Raw genomic sequence first — 20,198 nt, forward strand, 5'->3', positions numbered from 1 at the left:
ACAAATTCCCCGAGTTTTCCCTGAGTACTCAAAATCCCTGAGAATTCCCGGTTTACTCGGTTGGTAGACACCCTGTTTCTTGTGCCGGTAGATAAGCTCATACCTTGGTGGCAGCCGTGCATTTTTAAAGCATCGAGGCTTTTCACTCTTTCAAACTACGAGTAGCGGCAGCTTGTGTTTACCGCACATGTTCGCGCTGAACAAAATGGTCATTCTTTCCGTGCCCTGCTTTCGACCCGTGACCGCGGTGTCCTTTGCTGCGAACGTTTTTGTGGGCATCATTTTGTAAAAAACGGCTGCCTTGTCAAGGTTGTACACATCGCCTGCACCGTATCGCTAAGCAACGGAGCCAATGTGCGTTTCTTCCAGTCGTCAACGATGCTCTTGTTTGCAGTGCCGCTCTCGCCACAGACTGCTATGAAGGTCAAATTATTGCGCTCTTTGAAACAGCTGAACCATCCATTGTTACACTTGAACTCTTCGTGCCCAAGTTGCAGAGCCAAGTCGTTGGCCTTCTCCTGCAGTATCATTCCATTGACGGGAGGGTGTGCTGATTTTGCTTTCTGCAGCCAGCGAGGTCACCTCGCGGCTCCAAATGACCGTCGTTTCATCGGGTTTGCGGTGAAATGGGGATCGGGAATTGCCGCATAGCACCCCAAATCTTCGAATTAACTGGGTTGGCCTAGGCTGCCGGTTCAAATTGTCTGGTCAAATTTACATTGGAAAATACGGGACCGCAGAAAACCTTCTAATTATCCAGGATTTTGAATTAACAGATTTTGAATTAATGAGGTTTTACTGTACATGTATTATGCCCACTATTATGACCACTTGAAGACATAAAAATAAAAAAAATACAATTTGATTAGTTGCACACGACCTTGCACACATTTCAGCACCTGCAAGAAAATCCACATGGACAAATACCTAGCACTACCACTGCAATTGTGCCCTGCTTGCAACACTTAAACAGCAGTTGATGTCTACCTCTCCCGTCTTTATCCTTCATATTTGCTTCACAAATGGTACATTTTAGGGTCGTTACTGCACCACTGCTGGCAACCAAAGTTGTTTCCGTCTATTGAGAAGTCCAACGTACAAGTTTGGCACATTGCACACACCATTTACAACATGGACACAGAGCTGCTCAGAAGGCATACCCTTCTGCACTTTCACTAAGCAAAACGTACACGAGTAAAGCAGCAGGCAACATGACAAGACAATATTTCCATAAATGAGAGCATTTTCTAGTGTCCTTGTAGTTCCAACAAACCTTTAATATTAACATCAGTTATTACCCATGCAAGAATCATGGGAATCGTAGTTAGCACGAAGGAATTAAAACTTTATAAAAGGCTCTCATCCACTAAAATCAGTCTGCACAGGCAACACCATCAGGGGTATGTGATGTCACTCACCTTCACCTCTGCCGTGAGCACTTCGTTGATTTGCTTCAGCTTGTTTTTTTCTGTAGAAGCATCAGCAAGTGCACACTTAGCTTCAGCCAGCTCGTTGACGGCAGATGCCACCTTGACCTCCAGCTCCTTGCACAATGACCTTGTGGCCTCATTTCGGTCTTGCAGGTTGTCGTATTCATTCTGAAGACTCTGCATCCATTAACCGCAACGGACAAAACCCCGCTGTTAACAAGCTATCTGGTACAGCAGCCAACACACTTAACAATTGAAAAATTGTGGATAATCAATGGGATTCATGCGACAGTAATGCGTTAGGATTAGTTTTTGCCCGTTCTGCCCCTTCTGTAAGTTTCTGTTTGCATGGAATCATGAGGCAGGCACTGACTAAATGCATGAATGGTCAAACGATGTTGCTGTCCTTCTCGAAACTCCGTAGTACACTTACACCTTGCTTCAGCTGCTTTTGCCAAACCATCTTCCATTCCTCGCCCATATTGACTGTGCACTGCCAACACCTTGTTAAGTTAATTAAGCCAGTTAATTAGGGTAGAGGTAATTAGGTCACTCGAATCCGCGACTTTTCCTGGTAGTCGAACCCACGAACTTTGGTGCTATATAGGTGAAGTTAAAGTACAGTTAAGATAAGAGGTAATTAAGGCTTTTGAACCCACGACCTTTGGTGGGAGCCGTACCCTCGACCTTAGGTGTTAAATAATGCAAAGTTAAGACACTCGAACCAACGACCTTTGGTGGGAGTCTAACCTACATTTGGTGTTACATAGGTCAATGTTGATTAAGGCACAGTTCATTAGAGTTAAGGCAACTGAGCCCACAACATTTGGCGCTAATTAGGGCAAAGTTGATTAGGGTGCAGTTAATTAAGACTGAGGTAACTCAGGCACTCAAATCCACGAGCTGTGCTAACAGTCGAATCCTCTACCTTTGCTAGGAGTCAAACCCATGAACTTTGGCGCTATATCATCATCATCAGCCTATTTTATGTTCAGTGCAGGACGAAGGCCTCTCCCTGCAATCTACAATTACCCCCTGTCATGTGCCAACTGATCCCAACTAGCGCCTGCTAATTTCTTAATTTCATCACCCCACCTAGTCTTCTGCCATCGTCGACTGCACTTCGCTTCTCTTGGCACCCATTCTATAACCCTAATGGTCCATCGGTTATCTAACCTAAGCATTGCATGACCTGCCCAGCTCCATTTTTTTCTCTTAATGTCAATTAGAATATCAGCTATACTCGTTTGCTCTCTCATCCAAACAGCTCTCTTTCTGTCTCTTGATGTTATGCCTAGCTCTTTGCGTGATCCTTAACTTGTTCTCCAGCTTCTTTGTCAGTCTCCAAGTTTCTGCCCCATATGTCAACACCGGAAAAATGCACTGATTGTACACCTTCCTTTTCAATGATAATGGTAAGCTTCCAGTCAAGGAGCTGACAATGTCTGCCGTATGCCCTCCTACCCCTCTTTATTCTTCTGTAAATTTCCTTCTATGATCAGGGTTCCCTGTGAGTAATTGGCCTAGCTAAATGTACTCCTTCACAGACTACTGACGCTGACTGGCGATCCTAACTCTTGCTCCCTTGCCCGGCTATTCATCATTATCTTTGTCTTCTGCATATTAATCCAACCCCGCTCTTACACTCTCTATTAAGGTCCTCAATCATTAGTTGTAACTCGTCCCCAGTGTTGTTCAACAGGACAATGTCATCCAAAAACCGAAGGTTGCTCAGGTATTCACCGTTCTCCCATGATCACAGTGAACAGCATTGGAAAAGATTGTGTCGTCTTGTCTAACCCCTTTCCTTATAGGTATCTTCCTACTTTTCTTGTGGAGAATTAGATTGGCTGTGGAATCTCTGTAGATATTTTCCAAGATACTTACTTAAGCGTCCTGTACTCCTTGATTACGTAATGCCTCTAGGACTGCTGGTATCTCTACTGAATTAAATGCCTTTTCATAATCTATGAAAGCCACATAGAGAGGCTGATTATACTCTGCGGATTTCTCGATTACGTGATTGATGACATGGATGTGATCCATTGTAGAGTATCCCTTCCTAAAACCAGCCTGTTCCCTTGGTTGACTGAAGTCCAGTGTTGCCCTTATTCTATTGGAGATAATCTTGGAGAATATTTTATATAATACTGGAAGTAAGCTAATGGGCCTATAATTTTTCAATTCTTTAACATATCCCTTTTTGTGGATTAGTATACTGTTGGCATTCTTCCAATTCTCTGGGACCCTTGAAATCGATAGACAGTTCGTATAAAGGGCCGCCAGTTTTTCAAGCATTATGTCTCCTCCATCTTTGATTAAATTGACTGTTATTCCATATTCCCCTGCCACTTTTCCCCATTTCACATCTTGGAAGGCCCTTCTAACTTCATCGCTAGTTATAGAAGGAGCCTCTGTAACCTGTTCATTACTGCTTCGAATGGATGTATCATGGCTCCTCTGGGCACAGTACATGTTATTATAGAATTCTTCCGCTGCTTTTACTATATCTTCCGAGATTGCTGATGATACTGCCCTGCTGATCTTTAAGTGCATACCTCTTGGCTTGTCCTATGCAAAGTTTCGTTCGCATTGATTTCATGCTGTGTCCATTTTTTACGGCTTCCTCAGCCTTTCTGACACTATAATTTCTAACACCCCTTATTTTCTCCTTGTTGATCAGTTTTGACAGTTCTGCGAACTCTATAACTTGAGTAGGACACTTTCATTCTTTGTCGTTAGTTTATTAGGTCCATTGTTACTTGGGAAAGCTTGCCTACTGGTTGCCTTGGTGCCTTACCTCCCACTTCATTGCTGCCTCTGAAGCCAGCCTAGTTACGGTTTCATTAATTGCCTCTATGTCATCATCATCATCATCATCTCTCTGTTCTAAGGCTGCATCTTTGTTTACAAGCAGCAGCCTGAATTGGTCTGCTTTTACCCTTTCTGCGTCTAGGTTGGCCTGTTTCTTCGTTGATCTCTCTGTTGATCTCTCTGTTCTAGGGCTGCTTATTTGTTTGCAAGTACCAGCCTGAATTTGTCTATTTTTGCCCTTACTACCTCTAGGTTGACCTGTTTCTTCTTGACCAATTTTACTCTTTCTCTCTCCAAATTTAGGTGAATCCTAGACCTCACTAACCTATGATCACTGCACTTTACTCTACCTAACACTTCAACATCCTTCACAATGCTGGGATCGGCAGAAAGTATGAAATCTATTTCACTTCTTGTTTCACCATTATGGCTTTTGCAGGTCCACTTTCTGTTGCTACACTTCCTGAAGAAGGTGTTCATTATATGCAGCCCTTCCGCGAATTCTACCAGCATCTCTCCTCTAGCATTCTTAGAATCGACGCCATAGTTGCCAATCGCTTGTTCGCCAGCCTGCTTTTTCCCCACATTTGCATTGAAGTCGCCCATTACTATAATACACTGAGTTTGTACTTTTCTCATCGCTAATTCAACATCTTCATAGAACTGATCTATTTCATCCTCATCATGACTGGAAGTTGGAGCGTAGGCTCTTATTAAGTTCTTTTACGACTACTTCTATTTTCTCATTTCTGCTGTAGAATTCGTCAACGTTGCCCACAATGTCCTTATAGATTAGGAATCCTACTCCGTGCTGCTTCTTATCTGGAAGTCCTCTATAGCAGAGGTCATGGCCACTTGTGAGCACTGTATAAGCCTCGCCATTTCTAACCTCACTAAGGCCAATAATATCCCAAACGATGCCTGATAGGTCTTCAGAGAGTCCTGCTAGGCTAGCTTCACTGGAGAGGCACAATTAATTAAGATAGTGTTAATTAAGGCTCTCGAACCCACGACCTCTGGTGAAAGTCAAACATGCAACACTTGGTGTTAAATAATGCCAACTCAGATATAGTTAATTAAGGCACTTGAACCAACAACCTGTACCAATTACTGTACGAGTTAAGGTAAAATGAATTAAGATAAAGGTAATTATGGCACTCAAACCCACAACCTTTGGTGGGAGTCGAACCCACAACTTTTTGTGTGAATTAGGGTGAAGTTAACACAGTTACGAAAAGAGGCTTACGAAAAGGGTTCTACTCAAATTGAGGACGACGCAACGAGCTATGGAAAGAAGAATGATAGGTGTAACGTTAAGGGATAAGAAAAGAGCAGATTGGGTGTGGGAACAAACGCGAGTTAATGACATCTTAGTTGAAATCAAGAAAAAGAAATGGGCATGGGCAGGACATGTAATGAGGAGGGAAGATAACCGATGGTCATTAAGGGTTACAGACTGGATTCCAAGGGAAGGGAAGCGTAGCAGGGGACGGCAGAAAGTTAGGTGGGCGGATGAGATTAAGAAATTTGCAGGGACGGCATGGCCACAATTAGTACATGACCGGGGTTGTTGGAGAAATATGGGAGAGGCCTTTGCCCTGCAGTGGGCGTAACCAGGCTGATGATGATGATGATGATAACACAGTTAAGGTAGAGTTAATTAAGGCACTCGAACCCGCAACCTTAAGGTGGGGGAAGACAAGTATTAGGAAGTAACAATGCATTCGGATGAAAATGTCAAGAAATTTAATGTCTCCTGAGCATGCAGGCTTTATCCTTCATCCTCTTTAGCACATGCTAAAGTGACTCAACTTTAACATAGCTGTATCTTAGGTAGTTTGTAGCTACCTTACAAAATTTGTCTGAACCGTTTTAGGTGCTCTTTAACCAACAAGTTTATGCTTTTATGTGTAAGCTTTGGCTCTATTTATCACACTGTTCACAACAAAACCCTCCAGCGGTTAGTCAGCACTAATTCTGTCAGTCTTTGCTTTCCAGCATTGTTTACCTTCACAAGCCATGCTGAGCCAACCACCCTACCATTGCACACTGCTGCAATTATATAAGACGCCATTTCAAGCCAGGAAGAGCTAGCGCTGGCTCAATAACATCGCAAAGCCTGCAACTTTGTTTTGCTAAAGCTCTAAACAGGCCTTCAACAAAAGCACGAGTCTATGTTACACACATAGTGTTGTGCAGCTATCATAGTTAAAATTAGGATTCCACACATTAAAGACATCTTACCTGAAAGTTCTGTACAGACTGTTTAGATGCTTGGGCATTTTTTTCAAGTTCCTGCTTCATATCAGACAACTCTCTTTCCATGAAGTTCACCTGGCAAAAAGAAGGCACAAGGAAACTTATCTTTTATTCCTAATGTGATGAAATCTTACCTGTTTGCTCTTGTCTGCCACTTCTTTCTTCAACTTAATGATCAAGGCTTTATATTTCGTCAGCTTGTCTTCTTTTTCCTGGACTGAGCTCTGCAGATAGGCAATCTCTTTGTCGCGTCGTTGCACCTCCACTTCAGATTCAGCTTCAGGCTCTACTGGACATGTTTTACTAGAGGGCTCACCAACAGAAATGGTGCCCAGCATTTGCTCAAAGCTCTTTATAAGAGCCAATTCAGTAGCCAAATCTTTGCACACTGCTCTTGTGATAATACAATAAAGTGATGAAGAAGGCTCTTCTTTAAAAGAAACAGACTCCAATTTTCCTGACAGTGCAGCGTGCATACATCTTGCTTGAGAGAGCACATCTGAGTCTCCATTTCCATCTGAAAAGACTTGTGGGTGCTGTTGCCTTGAAGCATGCACAATGAGCTGAGACAAAAGTTTCAGCATGGTTCTGTGAGCACTGTACCATTCACGCAGCATATCGTGCTGCATGCCAGCTTCATTATTAGATTCAGGCTGAAAGACAGCACACAACCTGGCACATTCTTTCTCATAAAAAATCAGTTGGTCCTTCAGGTGAGACAATTCCAATGTCAAACCTGCCAGTTCAGAGTCTTTCTTCACAACATCACTTTTGCACTCTTGTAAATACCTGTTCCTGTCCATCAGCAATGCCTCTAGTTTTTCAGACTGCTCCAACTGGTCATCTAGCTCGCCATGGATTCGGTCAAGGAGCTTAGATTTTGCCTGCAGTTCTGCTTTAAGTTTAGAAGCTTCTTCACAAATACATTCCTGTGTTTCCGTACTAGTCAGCAAGTGTGCTCTTAGAGATGAGCAATCTTCAGAAGAATGTCTGTCTACATCTCTCGTGCCTTCCACTCCACTTCGCAAGTCTGTGCAACATCGTTTTATCTCAACATCTTCCCATCCTCTTTCACCAAGTACTGGAGCTGTTATCACTTCGCCAGTGCCAACTCCCTCCGTTTCCAAATGCTCACTACTAATAGCTGGGTTTGGTGCTTCCCGATCTGGTGGTGTTATCTGATTAGCCCTTTTTAGATTTATTTCCAACTTGTTCCAATGACCTCTTAACTCCATGTATTGTTGCAGCAATGAATTGAAATTTTCTTGAGCTTTTGAAATTATTTGCCTAGAAGAGTCACATACACACAATTCATCCAGAACTCTAGCATGCTCCTGTTTAATGCCTTCAAGGTCTTCATAGTCTTTCCTGATTGTTATAACCCGTCCAAGAGTATCTGCAAGGAACCGATCTTTTTCTTTAAGCTCCTTTCTTTTTTGTTCTAAGTCATTTTTAAGACCTGAAACTTGGGCTTGAAACTGTGATTCCAAGTCGGCTACTTTCTCTTCCAGCAAGCATACTTGATGTGCAGATGCGTTAAGTTCTTTGTTTAAGCAGTCTTTCCTGCTTTTCTCAAGCATCAGTTCTTCTTCTATAGCTTGCTTCTCAAACTGAAGGAGGTCTACAGCCCTCATGTTTGCATGCAGTTGTTCCTGCACTCTTTCTGTTTCCCTTTTGAGGCGCTCATAGGCCTCAGCAGAAACTGCACCTGCACTGTCCTCTCCAGGATTTTCACCACCAGCCCCACAATCATCACTACAATCATTCAGCACAAGTGTGGCCCCCACTCCTGGCAGCAGGCCTTCCACTTGAATATCCACCAAATTTCGCTCAGCTGCTTCTAGAATGAGTTGGCAGATTCGATTAAATGCCTTTAACAATACGTGTGGCTCCATATTACCAGGAGTGCAGTCCCGAAAGGCCTCTTGGTACTTCAAAGCATGCAGGGCCATATCCTTCAGCTGCAGGCGCAACATCTCCACTTCTCGTAGTGACTGCTGGTCCCTGCACTCTGCAGCTTCCAGCTCATGCTCGAGTTTCTGAATGTGCAGCCTGTCATTATCAAGATCGGCCTCCAGGCGCCCTGCCTGCGCTTTCAACTTCTCACATTCTTGCTGAAGTTCTGTTGCTTCATCTTCCAGGAAGCTTTGAAGGTCCTTTACCTGGCAGAGTTCATCAACAATGTTTTGTTTTTCATGAAATGAGTGATCAAGCTCTTTCTCCAGCAAAGAAACCTTATTGATGGAAGTTTGAAGTTCTTCAAAAAGTTGCCGATCAGTATTCTTTATGCTTGCAAGTTCTTCCTCCAAATCTGCCTTCTCCGTTTGCATTTTCCTCAACGCCTCCTCTAAAGATCTAACATTAATGACTGCACTTTTTTTCTCCTGTTCCGTAACCTGTTCTTGCTTTTTCAGTGCCACTTGGGTGCCAAGAAGCTCTGAAGTCTTTGTTGGTGTGCAGTCAATATCCACTGGACATTCCTGCAGCTGACAAGGCAAGAAAGCAGCCTTCAAGTTTTCAATAAGCTTTTCCGATTCAATCTGCTGGCAAAGAGAAACTTCCAACTCATGCTCCACATTTTGGTGCTTCTCAATTTGATTTGCAAGTTTGTCCTCCAGGTTTCTTATGACGTCCTCCAATCGTTGAGATTCACTGAATGCTAAGTTTCGGGCTGTTTCTAGCTCATCAGCGAGCCTCTGTTTCTCAGCTTCTGTCTCAACAAGTTTAACTTGCAGGCTGTTGACACTCTCCTGCAGTTGTGTGTTCTCGTTCATAGCTTCAGCAAGCAGTTTTTCCAGGCTGCTGTTGTCATCCAGGATCTTGGCAAATTCCTTCTCCTTCGCCTCAAGGTCCTCCTTTGTTTGATACAGGTCAGACACCTGCCTCTCCAAACCATGCTTCTCTTCTTGCAGTAGATTACACTCGTTCATTTTCTCATCCCGTTGATTCTCAAGTGAGGACCGTTCCTCCAGCAGCACAGAGATCTTCTGCCGAAGGTTGGCTGCCTCTTCATTGGCACTCTCTGCTTGCTGCACCAGAGCCTCCCGAGCTGAGTTGCACATGTCACGCTCTTGCATTAGGGCACTGCACTGGGACAGCAGTTCCTCAATCTTCTGCTTCATGTGGCTCTGTGACATTTCCAGGGTGGTCTCTGAACCAGCAGCTTCTTGGGCTTTATCTTGCTCAAGTGCATCCAGCTGCTGTTGCAGAACGGCCCGTTCTGCCTGAAGCTGCTTCTGTGACTGGGACAGCTCCTCGACTTTGGAGTTGGCTACCTGCAGAAATCAGTGACACAGGTTGAGGTACCATACACAAGTGCTCCTAGAATACTTGCTATTTTTTTACCAGTTGGTTGTTCATTAACAGAGACGACGTCACACGAGACCAGGAAAAAGTATTTTCTTTGATACACAACCTTACTGGTTCTCGAAACATCTGCCTATAAGTGTGTGCGTTCTTTCTTGCCTCTCACTCTTGTTGTACTGTTTCTTTTATTTTTTGACACTGCCTAAGCATGTTACAACATCACATAAACAGTAAACCACAATTGCTTGAACATGGCATGCAACTGAAATAGTTATGAAATGTCAACATAATTTTTGAAAGAAAGGAAGAAAATTGTTTTTTCCTATTTAAAATACCTGTTCTTTCCTGAAAAGAATTTTGTGGTAAAAAATTAAGTACAACTTTGCAACCAACGATTAGGCTATAATTCTATGCATCCCAGTCTATGTTGCAACAAATACATTTTGTAATAAAACCATAAAAACACAAGAAATAACATTTATGGCAGTAAGGAAAGAGTTAAAAGCCCAAAGCAACACAATGGCTATGAGAGACACCATAAAATATGTTCACTCTAAGAGATATTTATTGCTTGATGTTTCTTGAAAACTAAATACATGTATGGTCAATGATAGATTTTTCAGACAGGCCTGATAACTTGGATACTTCGCGGCAGTGCCACGTGCCCACTAGGACCAATGTATAACAATGTCTGAAATTTGTTTTGTTGTGACCGCGGGTCCAAAAAGGCATTATTGGAAACTACCATAGCTACCATTTTGATCATCTGGCACCCTCGAAACAGCAGCTTCGCACATCGATCCGCTGGACTGGCAGCCGTAGCCACAGCAGTCATTGTAGCCATTTGTGTTTAGCCGCATGGTGTTTAGTGTGCGGTCGTTTTGTGCTTTCATGCATTCTGCAATGCTAGGCCTAGCTGCTTCGACGTTCGCTACCGAGCTGCTTGCGGTTCGGTGCTGTGTTTTAATTGAAGGGATCCACTGCTGTCAGCAATGGCGCTGACTCCACCTTTGGCATCCTCACTGATAGCTTCAAAGCAAGGAAAGGGTCTAAAAAATGTTGCATAATGCCAGTGGCCAAAAGTCAGCTTCACCACACTATAGCGGTGTTATGTGATCAAGCATACACAATGTACAGTCGCCGACTGATTTTTCGGACCCCAAAAATTCGGACATGCTCGATTATTCGGTCTGCTTCGCAGCACCGCCATTCTCCCCATAGACCATAATGTATAACAACTGCCGAAAGTTCAGACACCTTGCAACCTCTCGTCTGATTTTTCGGACACTCCTTGAGCCAACTCGATCGAGAGCACCATGCACCGACTCTGACCGGCGCATGGTTCGACTTGCTCAATGGCATCTTTGTTTTGAACGGAGCCTCCTTGCTGCCCCACAAAGTGGCGCTACTGGAAATCCCTGCTCATTGTCATCGTTACTGCCTGGTTCAATGAAGTTGCTACAGCAGTTCCGGTCTCATCTTAGTAAGCCATGGCAAGACAATCCAGCAGTTGATTTGTTTGTTTCTTCATGCACGACACTACGAGTGGGCCACGCTTTTCATTTGTGCGACTGGTGTCGATGTGACAGCGTGGTGGTGTTTGCTTTGTATGCTGTGTCGAGGTTGCGGTGATCCAACTTGACATACGGAAACATCGCATCAAGTGTTGAATGGCGCCGACAGTGCCCGCGCAGACTGCGCTGGGGCATGCCGGCAAGCGGATGCCGGGAGGCCTAGGATTTGTCGCTTTCCGATGAGCTCCCTATTGACGCCGAAAATGTTCTGCGGAGACCTGTGCAACGGTTGCATTGCGATTCCAGACACCATCTCATTTGACAGTTTCACAGGTGCTGACACTGCTGTACTGATATGCGCAGAACTCAACGACGGCGAGATCATTCGTCAGGTTTCTGCTGCACCACCGGACGATGACTCCAAGTCGGAAGATGACGCACCATTGCTACACTGCCGTCGCATGCGGAGCGTGTGCTGTGCTTCAGCCGCCTATAGGGACTGTTCTTTCAGCCGCCAATTAAGACCGTACGACCCTCTCCGAGATTCAGGCTTATCTTATTGCGCGTAAACAGAACAGCGTGCAACGGCGCATTCACGATTTCTTCAAGCCTACTGCCGAGCCCGAATAAGTGTGTGGAAATAAAGGATTTCTTTCTTTTTTTTTTCTTAATCTGCTTTTTCGGACATTACCGCAGTCCCCGTGAGGTCCGAATAAATGGTCAGCGACTGTATTGCAATGAAGCATTCCAAGAGCATACTATGTCACGGGACATAGTATGCGTTCCTTAAATTATGCTCACATGCACCTGCTATCTCCTGTCACAGTGTATTGGCACGCCTTCAGCGTTATTTCAGATGTGGTTGTGGCAATTTGAGCCCTTGACAGCAGTAAAAGGTATGCATTCATTTTTTTCTTTTTTTTGGACTACCTGAATTTTCGCTAAAAAGAGTGGTTATTTTGCACATACTAATGATGATGATATGAGGTTTCTAATGGTGCAAGGGCCAGTTATGGCCATAGAGCGCCATGACAAGTGGTAATTTAAAGGATTTATTGTGAATGACGTGGACAGTGAATTCATTATGGTAGGTGTGACATGGCTGTATAAGGGCCTAAAAATTATCGCTGTAAATGGCGTAAATATATAGCTACTAAAATAATGACACTGATTACTTATGGACATGGACGATGGCAATTGTGTTTTGATAAAAAAAACATACGAAAACGAAACAACAGTTACACTAGAGCATCAAGACGGCCCTTGAATACAAGGGCTGGTAATCACGTGGTAAATTTCCTGGCCAAATTATTTTCAGAGTGTCGGTTTCGGCTAAGAAATCTAAGACTATTTGCAGTTTAAAAAGCGGTTGATCACTAAGAAAAAATGCAGGGTGAAGAGGTATATTTTCCCGATATGCTGAAGGGAAATACTTTTTCCTCTCTGTTTCTATTGCAGGGCACTGGATAAGAACATGGGGGGACTGTCAAGCTATCGCCGCACCTACTACAAGTAGGAGAATCCCTGCCACTCAAGAGGTAGGAGTGAGTACTGCAAGTGTGTCCTATTCTTAATCGGCAAAGAAGTACTTTCTCGTACCGTGCTGTTTCCTCACTTATCCACTTCCGCAGTTTTGGTTATAGTATAATGTGTAACTTATTGAATGCTTGTGTATCCCTCTCTGCTCGCCAATGATTCCTCAATTTACGGCGCAGAAAGGGCTTTAGGTCTGTGGCAGGAATGGGGATATTTCTGTGTCGCTAAAACTCACTGACGTAGCGTTTTCGTCAGCAGCTATGTTGCCTTTTATACCTTTATGGCCAGGTACCCAGCATAGTATAATCGCTTGGTTGCACATATATGCGGAGCACAACAAGCTATACAGCTCATTCAAAACGGGATTCTCATGCTTTCGTAAGCTAATTAGGGCTCTCACGACACTTAATGAGTCTGTAAAGACAACACCCTTAGCGACATTTCTGCGCCTTATGTGTTTAATAGCAGAAAATATAGCGTATGCTTCTGCTGTAAAGATACTGGTGTGTGGGTTTAGTGCCCCAGATGTTGAAAATGAAGGTCCGAGAGCTGCTTAAGCAACACCAGCAGGAGACTTCGAAGCATCTGTGTAAAATTCGTCACAGGAATACTTCTCTTGTTCAAGAAAATGTGATTGTATGTGAGCCTCAGGTGCTTGTTTCGATAATTCTAAGAAAGAGATGTCACATTGGATAGTTTGCCAGTCCCAAGGCGGTGAAGCCGAGTCGGGGCCATTAAGAGATTCTCTAAAAGAGGGACCCCTGTTTTTTCTGAGAATGCTTCCAACCGGAGAGACAGAAGAGGCCGGACACCTGGGCGGTTACGGAACAGCCTGGCCGTGGAGGAGTCGTGAATAATTGAATGACATAGATTATCCACAGCTGATTTTACCTTCAAGGCATACGAAAGACTTAAATATGTCCTTTGGTAGTATAGGGACCATTCATTAGATTCGACGTAAAGGCTTTGCACAGGACTAGTTCTAAAGGTGCCCGTTGCAAGGCGGATGCCTAAGTGGTGGACAGGATCTAGCATTTTCAGAGTACATACTAGGTCCAACAGAATTATAGACTATGGCTCCATAGTCAAGGCGTGTTAACATTAGACTTTTGTACAACTTTATTAGGCATCTCCTGTCGCTTCCCCAAGCTGTGCGTGACAACAGCTTGAGCAGATTCATAGTCTTGAGGCACTTTGCCTTAAGATACTTCAGGTGTGGCACAAAAGTTAGCTCACTGTCTAGAAGGATCCCTAAGAATTTGTGTTCACAGCTCACAGATAACCGTTCTCCATTGACATTGATTATGAGGTCCGCCAGTATAACCTCTCTTGTTCGAGAACAGGACGCACATACTTTTTTGAGGTTTTAGCTTAAAACCATTTTCGTCCGCCCACTTAGACAATTTATTTATGCAAAACTGTACTTGTCGCTCACAGATACTTAGATTACATGATTTAAAACCTATCTGGATTTTTCACTCCACACATACTCCCCAATTAAGAAATATGTAGTACATTGTTATGGGCAGCTCAACGAGTAGCTTTCTTGGGCTGTTTCGGTAGTTTTCATGCTAGGTATATTATGTGGTCAGTGGTCAGACTCGAACAAGAAAATGATAGTTCGCTCTCTCTTGCTCTCTCGCCCACTCTCGATCATTCGCTCATTTGTTCGGGTAATTCACTTACATTGATAATCATCGTCGCTGGTTTCTCCACAATTTTTTATTCCAGATAAGGTAAAAATGGACACAGTGTGAAAGCAAATCAGCTTGTATGGATATACGCCATATTTATGTCAAATTAGTATCAATTTTCTCAAAAGCTGGTAGTAAGAAAATGATTAAACCACTTTCAGGCAGTTTGGTGCCTCAGCCACTGTCTCTACAAACATGCTTTCCATTTTCTGTAGCCCTGGCTCACCAGGGAAAATATCTGTAAAATTAATTTTGCGAGCCTGCAAAGAAAGCAATTTTAATCACGCCCAATAAACTTACTTCTCATATGACAAGTGCACTCATGCAATGAGCACATCCCACTTGAAAAACACTCACCCGGTTTTCAGCCTCAAGGCAATGTAGCTCTTGCTGAAGGCACTCTGTACCTTGGGTGAGAGCAGTCATCTTGGACTCTGTGCATTGCAACTTCTCCAGGCATTCCTGGTACCTGTGGCGCCACCTGACTAGATCCTCATTGGATGTGGCTAGCTGCTCCTCCAAGACCTGAACATGCGAGCAACCAGCAAAGTATCAGATCAAGATGCAAATTAATTTCATAGTAGTACAGTGAGGGGTTCTCCTCCCGTACTCTTGGGACAAAGGAACGACGACACAGTAAAGCAAACAATCACAAGGGCATTTATTGCGCCTTTCGTAGATCAATGCCTGCTAGCCGGGTTGCTATCCGTAAAACATGCCGATGGGCGCGCGACAAATCTGGAAGTCCGACTCACCGCGACCGGATAACGAGCGAATATGTTCGCCCCATGCTGGATCCCAACGCCTGGTCGTTCGCGCGAACTGTCACGTGAACGGTGGCGCATTCCAAAGCGGCCACGCGAGACGGTCTGGCAGAAGCATGGGTCGGCGCACGCGCGGCACGGCACGTCCGCACCGCTTGACGATCTTGAACCAAAGAGAGCAAACGCCTTCCTTTCGGCGCCCAAGTAACCTCACCTGTCGGCGGCGTTAGCAGCACAACACTCGCGCCATCTCTCGCAGTGCACCCCAACTACATCGACCGCCGCGGGCATCACGCAAGCCACGCGGCGAAGCCGCATTACAGGAGACGCGCTATGCGGAAAAAACATCAGGGGACGCGCGAGAGTCGCGCATCCCCACAACAGTTAAACCTCATAATAACAAACCAATATTATAACGAAATTCTCAATATAATGAAGTTTTATAGTTTCTTGTCCGTAGAACACCATGTATTTAGAGCTTCAATATAGACACGTGGATTTGTTTATCTTTAACGGGTGTGTGCTCTTCAGCGTCTAAGAAATGTTATCGCTCAGTGCGGGATGCGCCTGCCTGTACTGGAAGTTTCTCGAATGTTATTGATGGTTCTGTTGTCACCGAAGCTTGTGTAATCTGATTGCATATGTGCCGCGAATTGTGTAGAACTTTCTGGAAGACACGCGGGTTCCACCGATTACTATGGAACCTTCGTTGACTAGAGTATAAAAGCCGACACGCTTGACTGGGAGATCAGATTTTCAACAATCACCGACTGTGTTTGCCGCTATCATCGTGCTTTCAGTGCAGCCTGTTCTTGAGAGCACAGGTTCACCCAATAAAACACTAGTTTCACCATTCAGTTTTGCTGTTTTCTTCTCCGTGACTACCATGTGACATTTGGTGGAGGTGCTAGTTCGTTCATGTACCGGACACCCCTGACAAGCCGTGATCCAAGCCCGGACTGCAAAGACAACACCAACGTCGTCCCGGATCATCTAGCAAGCCGCCAATTGCAACAGCTGCCCCCGAAGCATGGACTTCTACTTGAGACGACCAAGAAGATTGTGGCCAAGACAACCCCAATGGCTGCCCCAGCATCCCCCCTTCTGCTGCAACAACCTCGGGATCTACCAACCTTCCATGGATCATCGACTGAAGACCCACAATCCTGGCTGGAGACTTACGAAAGAATCGCCACATTCAACACCTGGAACTCCGATGACAAGCTGCGGCATGTATACTTCATTTTAGAAGATGCCACCAAAACATAGTTTTAGAACAGAGAGTTGACCCTGACAACATGGGGCCTGTTCCACAATGGCTTCTTGTAGACCTTTACGAGTGTTGTGAGCAAGGAAAAGGCCGAAGCTCTCCTAGAAGCCCGAGCGCAACTTCCCAACGAGAGCATCGCAATCTTCACAGAGGAGATGACTTGCCTGTTCAGACACACCAACCCCAACATGCCAGAAGAGAAAAAAGTTCGCTTCTTGATGAGGGGTGTCAAGCAAGAGCTCTTCGCCGGATTGATACGCCAGATTCTGAATTTGCTTTTGAGGCCACAACCATCAAGAACACACTCAAAATTAGGAACAGGCAGTTCGACTGACGCATGCTCCCAACTACACCGAAGTTAACCATTAGGCACCGCCGACCTACGCAAGACCATCACAGCAGTCGTGCGAGAGGAGCTTCAGAGGATGTTCCCAAGATCGCAGCCTCAGGTTGCCTCGATCAATGACGTCACGTGAGAAGAAATCCAGCAGCCACTGGGAAGTTCCCGAAGGGCAGCAGGAATCCCCAAAGGACCAGCATGAAGTGATGACCTACGCCGCTGTCGCCCACTGTCAAAGTAACCCTCCACGCCCGCGCCAGGGTGCTGTACCAACGCAGTTCCATCGTCCGCCACCGCCTCCAGCTCACCCACCCATCATCCAGTGCAACACCCAAGGAAGACAGACGTCTGGTGCACTTCTGACCACCACCCCCTCTGCTACCACTGCAGAGAACCAAGCCATGCCTACAGCTGGTGCCCATACTGCGAAATGGGCCTACGCCGTCAATGTGCTATGCTCACAACTTGGTGAACGGCCATGTGACATCGCCGACTACATTGCGACCACTCCGTTCAGGAGCGGACTTACCCTGCCACCTTCGTTATCCTCCCAACAGTGTTCACGAGATATCATTCTCAGCATGGACTTCCTGAACCAATACTGCACAATCATTGACCTGAAGTCGAAGTTGATAACGCTACCTGAAGATCAAGCGATACCACCCGAGAACCTTCGTAGTCACCACACCTTGAATGTGCTAGAAGGTCAAGTGAGCATCCCGACTCGCTCCAGCATTGTCATTTCCGTCGGCACCAAAACACCAGAAGACAGAGAAGGCATAATCGAGGGCGATCAACGCCTACTGCTCAATCGTGAAATCTGTGTCGCAAGAGGGATCGCTCGACTGCATGGAGGAAAAGCGAAAGTAATGCTGACCAACTTCAGCCAGGAGTTCAAGCACGTCTACAAGGGCACAACGATTGCATACGTCAAGGAAATTATGCAAACCAGCAATGCGTTTGTCCTCTCGGATTCTGCTGCATCTACCCCGACAGCCACAGTTTCCGAACCAGACTTCGACATAAATCCAAGTCTCCCCCTGAGTAAGCAGAAATAGCTAAGATGTCTTCTCCGACGATACAAAGACTGCTTTTCGGTGTCATCGAGCATTCAACAAACACCGATTGCAAAGCATCGCATAATAACCGAAGAGTGCGCTCAACCACTCCGACAGAACCCTTGCAAAGTTTCAACACGAGAATGTGAAGCTATAAGGCAACAAGTCGACGAAATGCTGTGCGACGACATCATCCAGCCGTTGAAAAGCCCGTGGGCATCTCTTGTGGTCTTGGTGAAGGAAAAGGACAGAACCGTACGTTTCTGCGTCAACTATCGTCCATTGAACAAGATCACGAAGAAGGACGTATCCCTCCTCCCACGGGTAGACGACACATTGAATCGGCTCCGCAACGCAAAATACTTCTGGTCGATGGATCTTAAGACGGGCTACTGGCATACAGAAGTCGATGAGAGGGATCGAGAAAAAACCACCTTTATCACTCCAGATGGGCTCTACGAGTTCAAAGTCATGCCATTCGGTCTGTGCTCAGCACCTGCAACATTACAGCGTGTGACTGACATGGTGTTAGCAGGGTTGAAGTGGCAGACCTGCCGTGTCTACTTGGGCGATGTCGTTGTCTTTGCCGGAAATTTTGACCATCACCTTAGGCAGCTTGCGACAGTACTAGAGGTGATCGAGTCATCAGGGCTCACTCTGAAGCCAGAAAAGTGCTGCTTCGCTTACAATGAGCTTGTGTTCCTAGGCCACGTCATCAGCAACTCTGGAGTCCACCCCGACCTGCAAAGACAGCTGCCATCGCAAAGTTCCCGCAGCCCATCGACAAGAAGGCAGTGCATAGATTCCTTGGCATGTGTGCCTACTACATGCGCTTTGTCAAGGACTTTTCACGCATCATTGAGCCATTGACACATCTAATTAAATCTGATATCGAGTTCAAGTGGGAAACACTGCAGTTGCCACCGGTACTCGCGCACTTCCACGAGGACGCTGATACAGAAATCCACACTGACGCCAGTAGCCTAGGCCTTGGTGCTGTCCTAGTCCAGAGGAAAGATGGACTTGAACGGGTGATAGCTTATGCTAGCCGGTCGCTGTCAAGAGCAGAAGGCAATTAGTCTACAACCGAAAATGAATACTTCACCATCATTTGGGCTACAGCAAAATTCCACCCTAACCTATATGGCAGGCCATTTAAAGTCGTCAGCAACCATTACGCGTTGTGTTGGCTAGCGAATTTAAAGGTCCCTTCAGGATGCAAGAATGCGACATCACTGTAATCTACATGTCTGGACGAAAACACACTGATGCCGACTGCCTATCACGCATCCCCATTGACCCTCCGCCGCAAGACGATGAGCATGACAACGCCTTCCTTGGAATAATAAGCGCGGAAGACTTATGCTGAACAGCAATGAGCCGACCTGGAGATAAAAGTCCTCGTTGAGTATTTGGAAGGGAACACCAACGTTGTTCCTAAGGCATTTAAGTAAGGATTGTCCTCATTTTCACTTCAAAACAACCTACTCGTGAAGAAGACTTTCTCGCCAGTCCGCACCAACTACCTTCTTGTTGTTTCCTCAACACTCCGTTCAGAAGTACTGCACGCCCTACATGACGATCCTACCACTGGGCATATCGCATTCTCTCAGACGCTATCGAGGATACAGGAAATGTATTACTGGCCGCGCCTGACTGCCGATGTCGCCCGTTACGTCAGGACATCCCGAGACTGTCAGCGGGATTATTACAGTGAATCGAATCTCCTTGCCGACGATTTCAGCAGATCGGGATGGATTTGTTGGGACCCTTTCCGACGTATACATCCGAAATAAGTGGATCATCGTGGCGACGGACTACCTTACCCATTTCGATGAAACTAAAGCTCTGCCGAAAAGTAGCGCGGCCAAAGTGGCTAAATTCTTCGTCGAGAACATCCTGCTGTGACGTGATGCCCCGGGAGTCCACATCACCAACAAAGGAAGAGCCTTTACAGCAGAGCTCACCCAAGCCATTCTGCAATACAGCCAGACAAGCCACAGGAGGACAACCGCTTACCACCCGCAGACGAATGGTCTTACGAAGTGCCTGAACAAGACCCTCACCAACATGCCAGCAATGTACGTCGACATCTAGCACAAGACGTGGGACGCGATCCTGCCGTACGTAACCTTCTCCTACAACACAGCAGTGCAAGAAACAACACAGGTCATGTCGTTCAAGCTGGTTTCGGCAGAAACCCTATGACGACC

General features: G+C 45.5%; 1 protein-coding gene and 1 long non-coding RNA gene across 10 annotated transcripts in view; one reads left to right on the plus strand and one right to left on the minus strand.

The window, feature by feature from the left end:
• LOC139061125 (uncharacterized) overlaps positions 1-20,198 on the plus strand; it is a 401,615-nt gene that overhangs the window by 218,232 nt on the left and 163,185 nt on the right. The gene's annotated exons all lie outside the window — the stretch shown is intronic.
• LOC139046687 (GRIP and coiled-coil domain-containing protein 2-like) overlaps positions 1-20,198 on the minus strand; it is a 159,229-nt gene that overhangs the window by 121,874 nt on the left and 17,157 nt on the right. For all 9 annotated transcript variants that reach the window (XR_011515183.1, XR_011515182.1, XM_070540652.1 and 6 more), the window contains 4 exons: positions 14,911-15,078; positions 6,638-9,778; positions 6,489-6,578; positions 1,419-1,607 (listed from right to left, as the gene is read on the minus strand). Coding sequence is in view for 7 of the 9 variants with exons in the window: in XM_070540652.1 (XP_070396753.1) it covers positions 1,419-1,607; positions 6,489-6,578; positions 6,638-9,778; positions 14,911-15,078 (3,588 nt within the window). In the remaining 2 variants the exon portion in view is untranslated. The remainder of the gene's footprint in view (positions 1-1,418; positions 1,608-6,488; positions 6,579-6,637; positions 9,779-14,910; positions 15,079-20,198) is intronic.

Source organism: Dermacentor albipictus, chromosome 1, assembly GCF_038994185.2.
Source record: "Dermacentor albipictus isolate Rhodes 1998 colony chromosome 1, USDA_Dalb.pri_finalv2, whole genome shotgun sequence".
NCBI classification, from domain to species: domain Eukaryota; kingdom Metazoa; phylum Arthropoda; class Arachnida; order Ixodida; family Ixodidae; genus Dermacentor; species Dermacentor albipictus.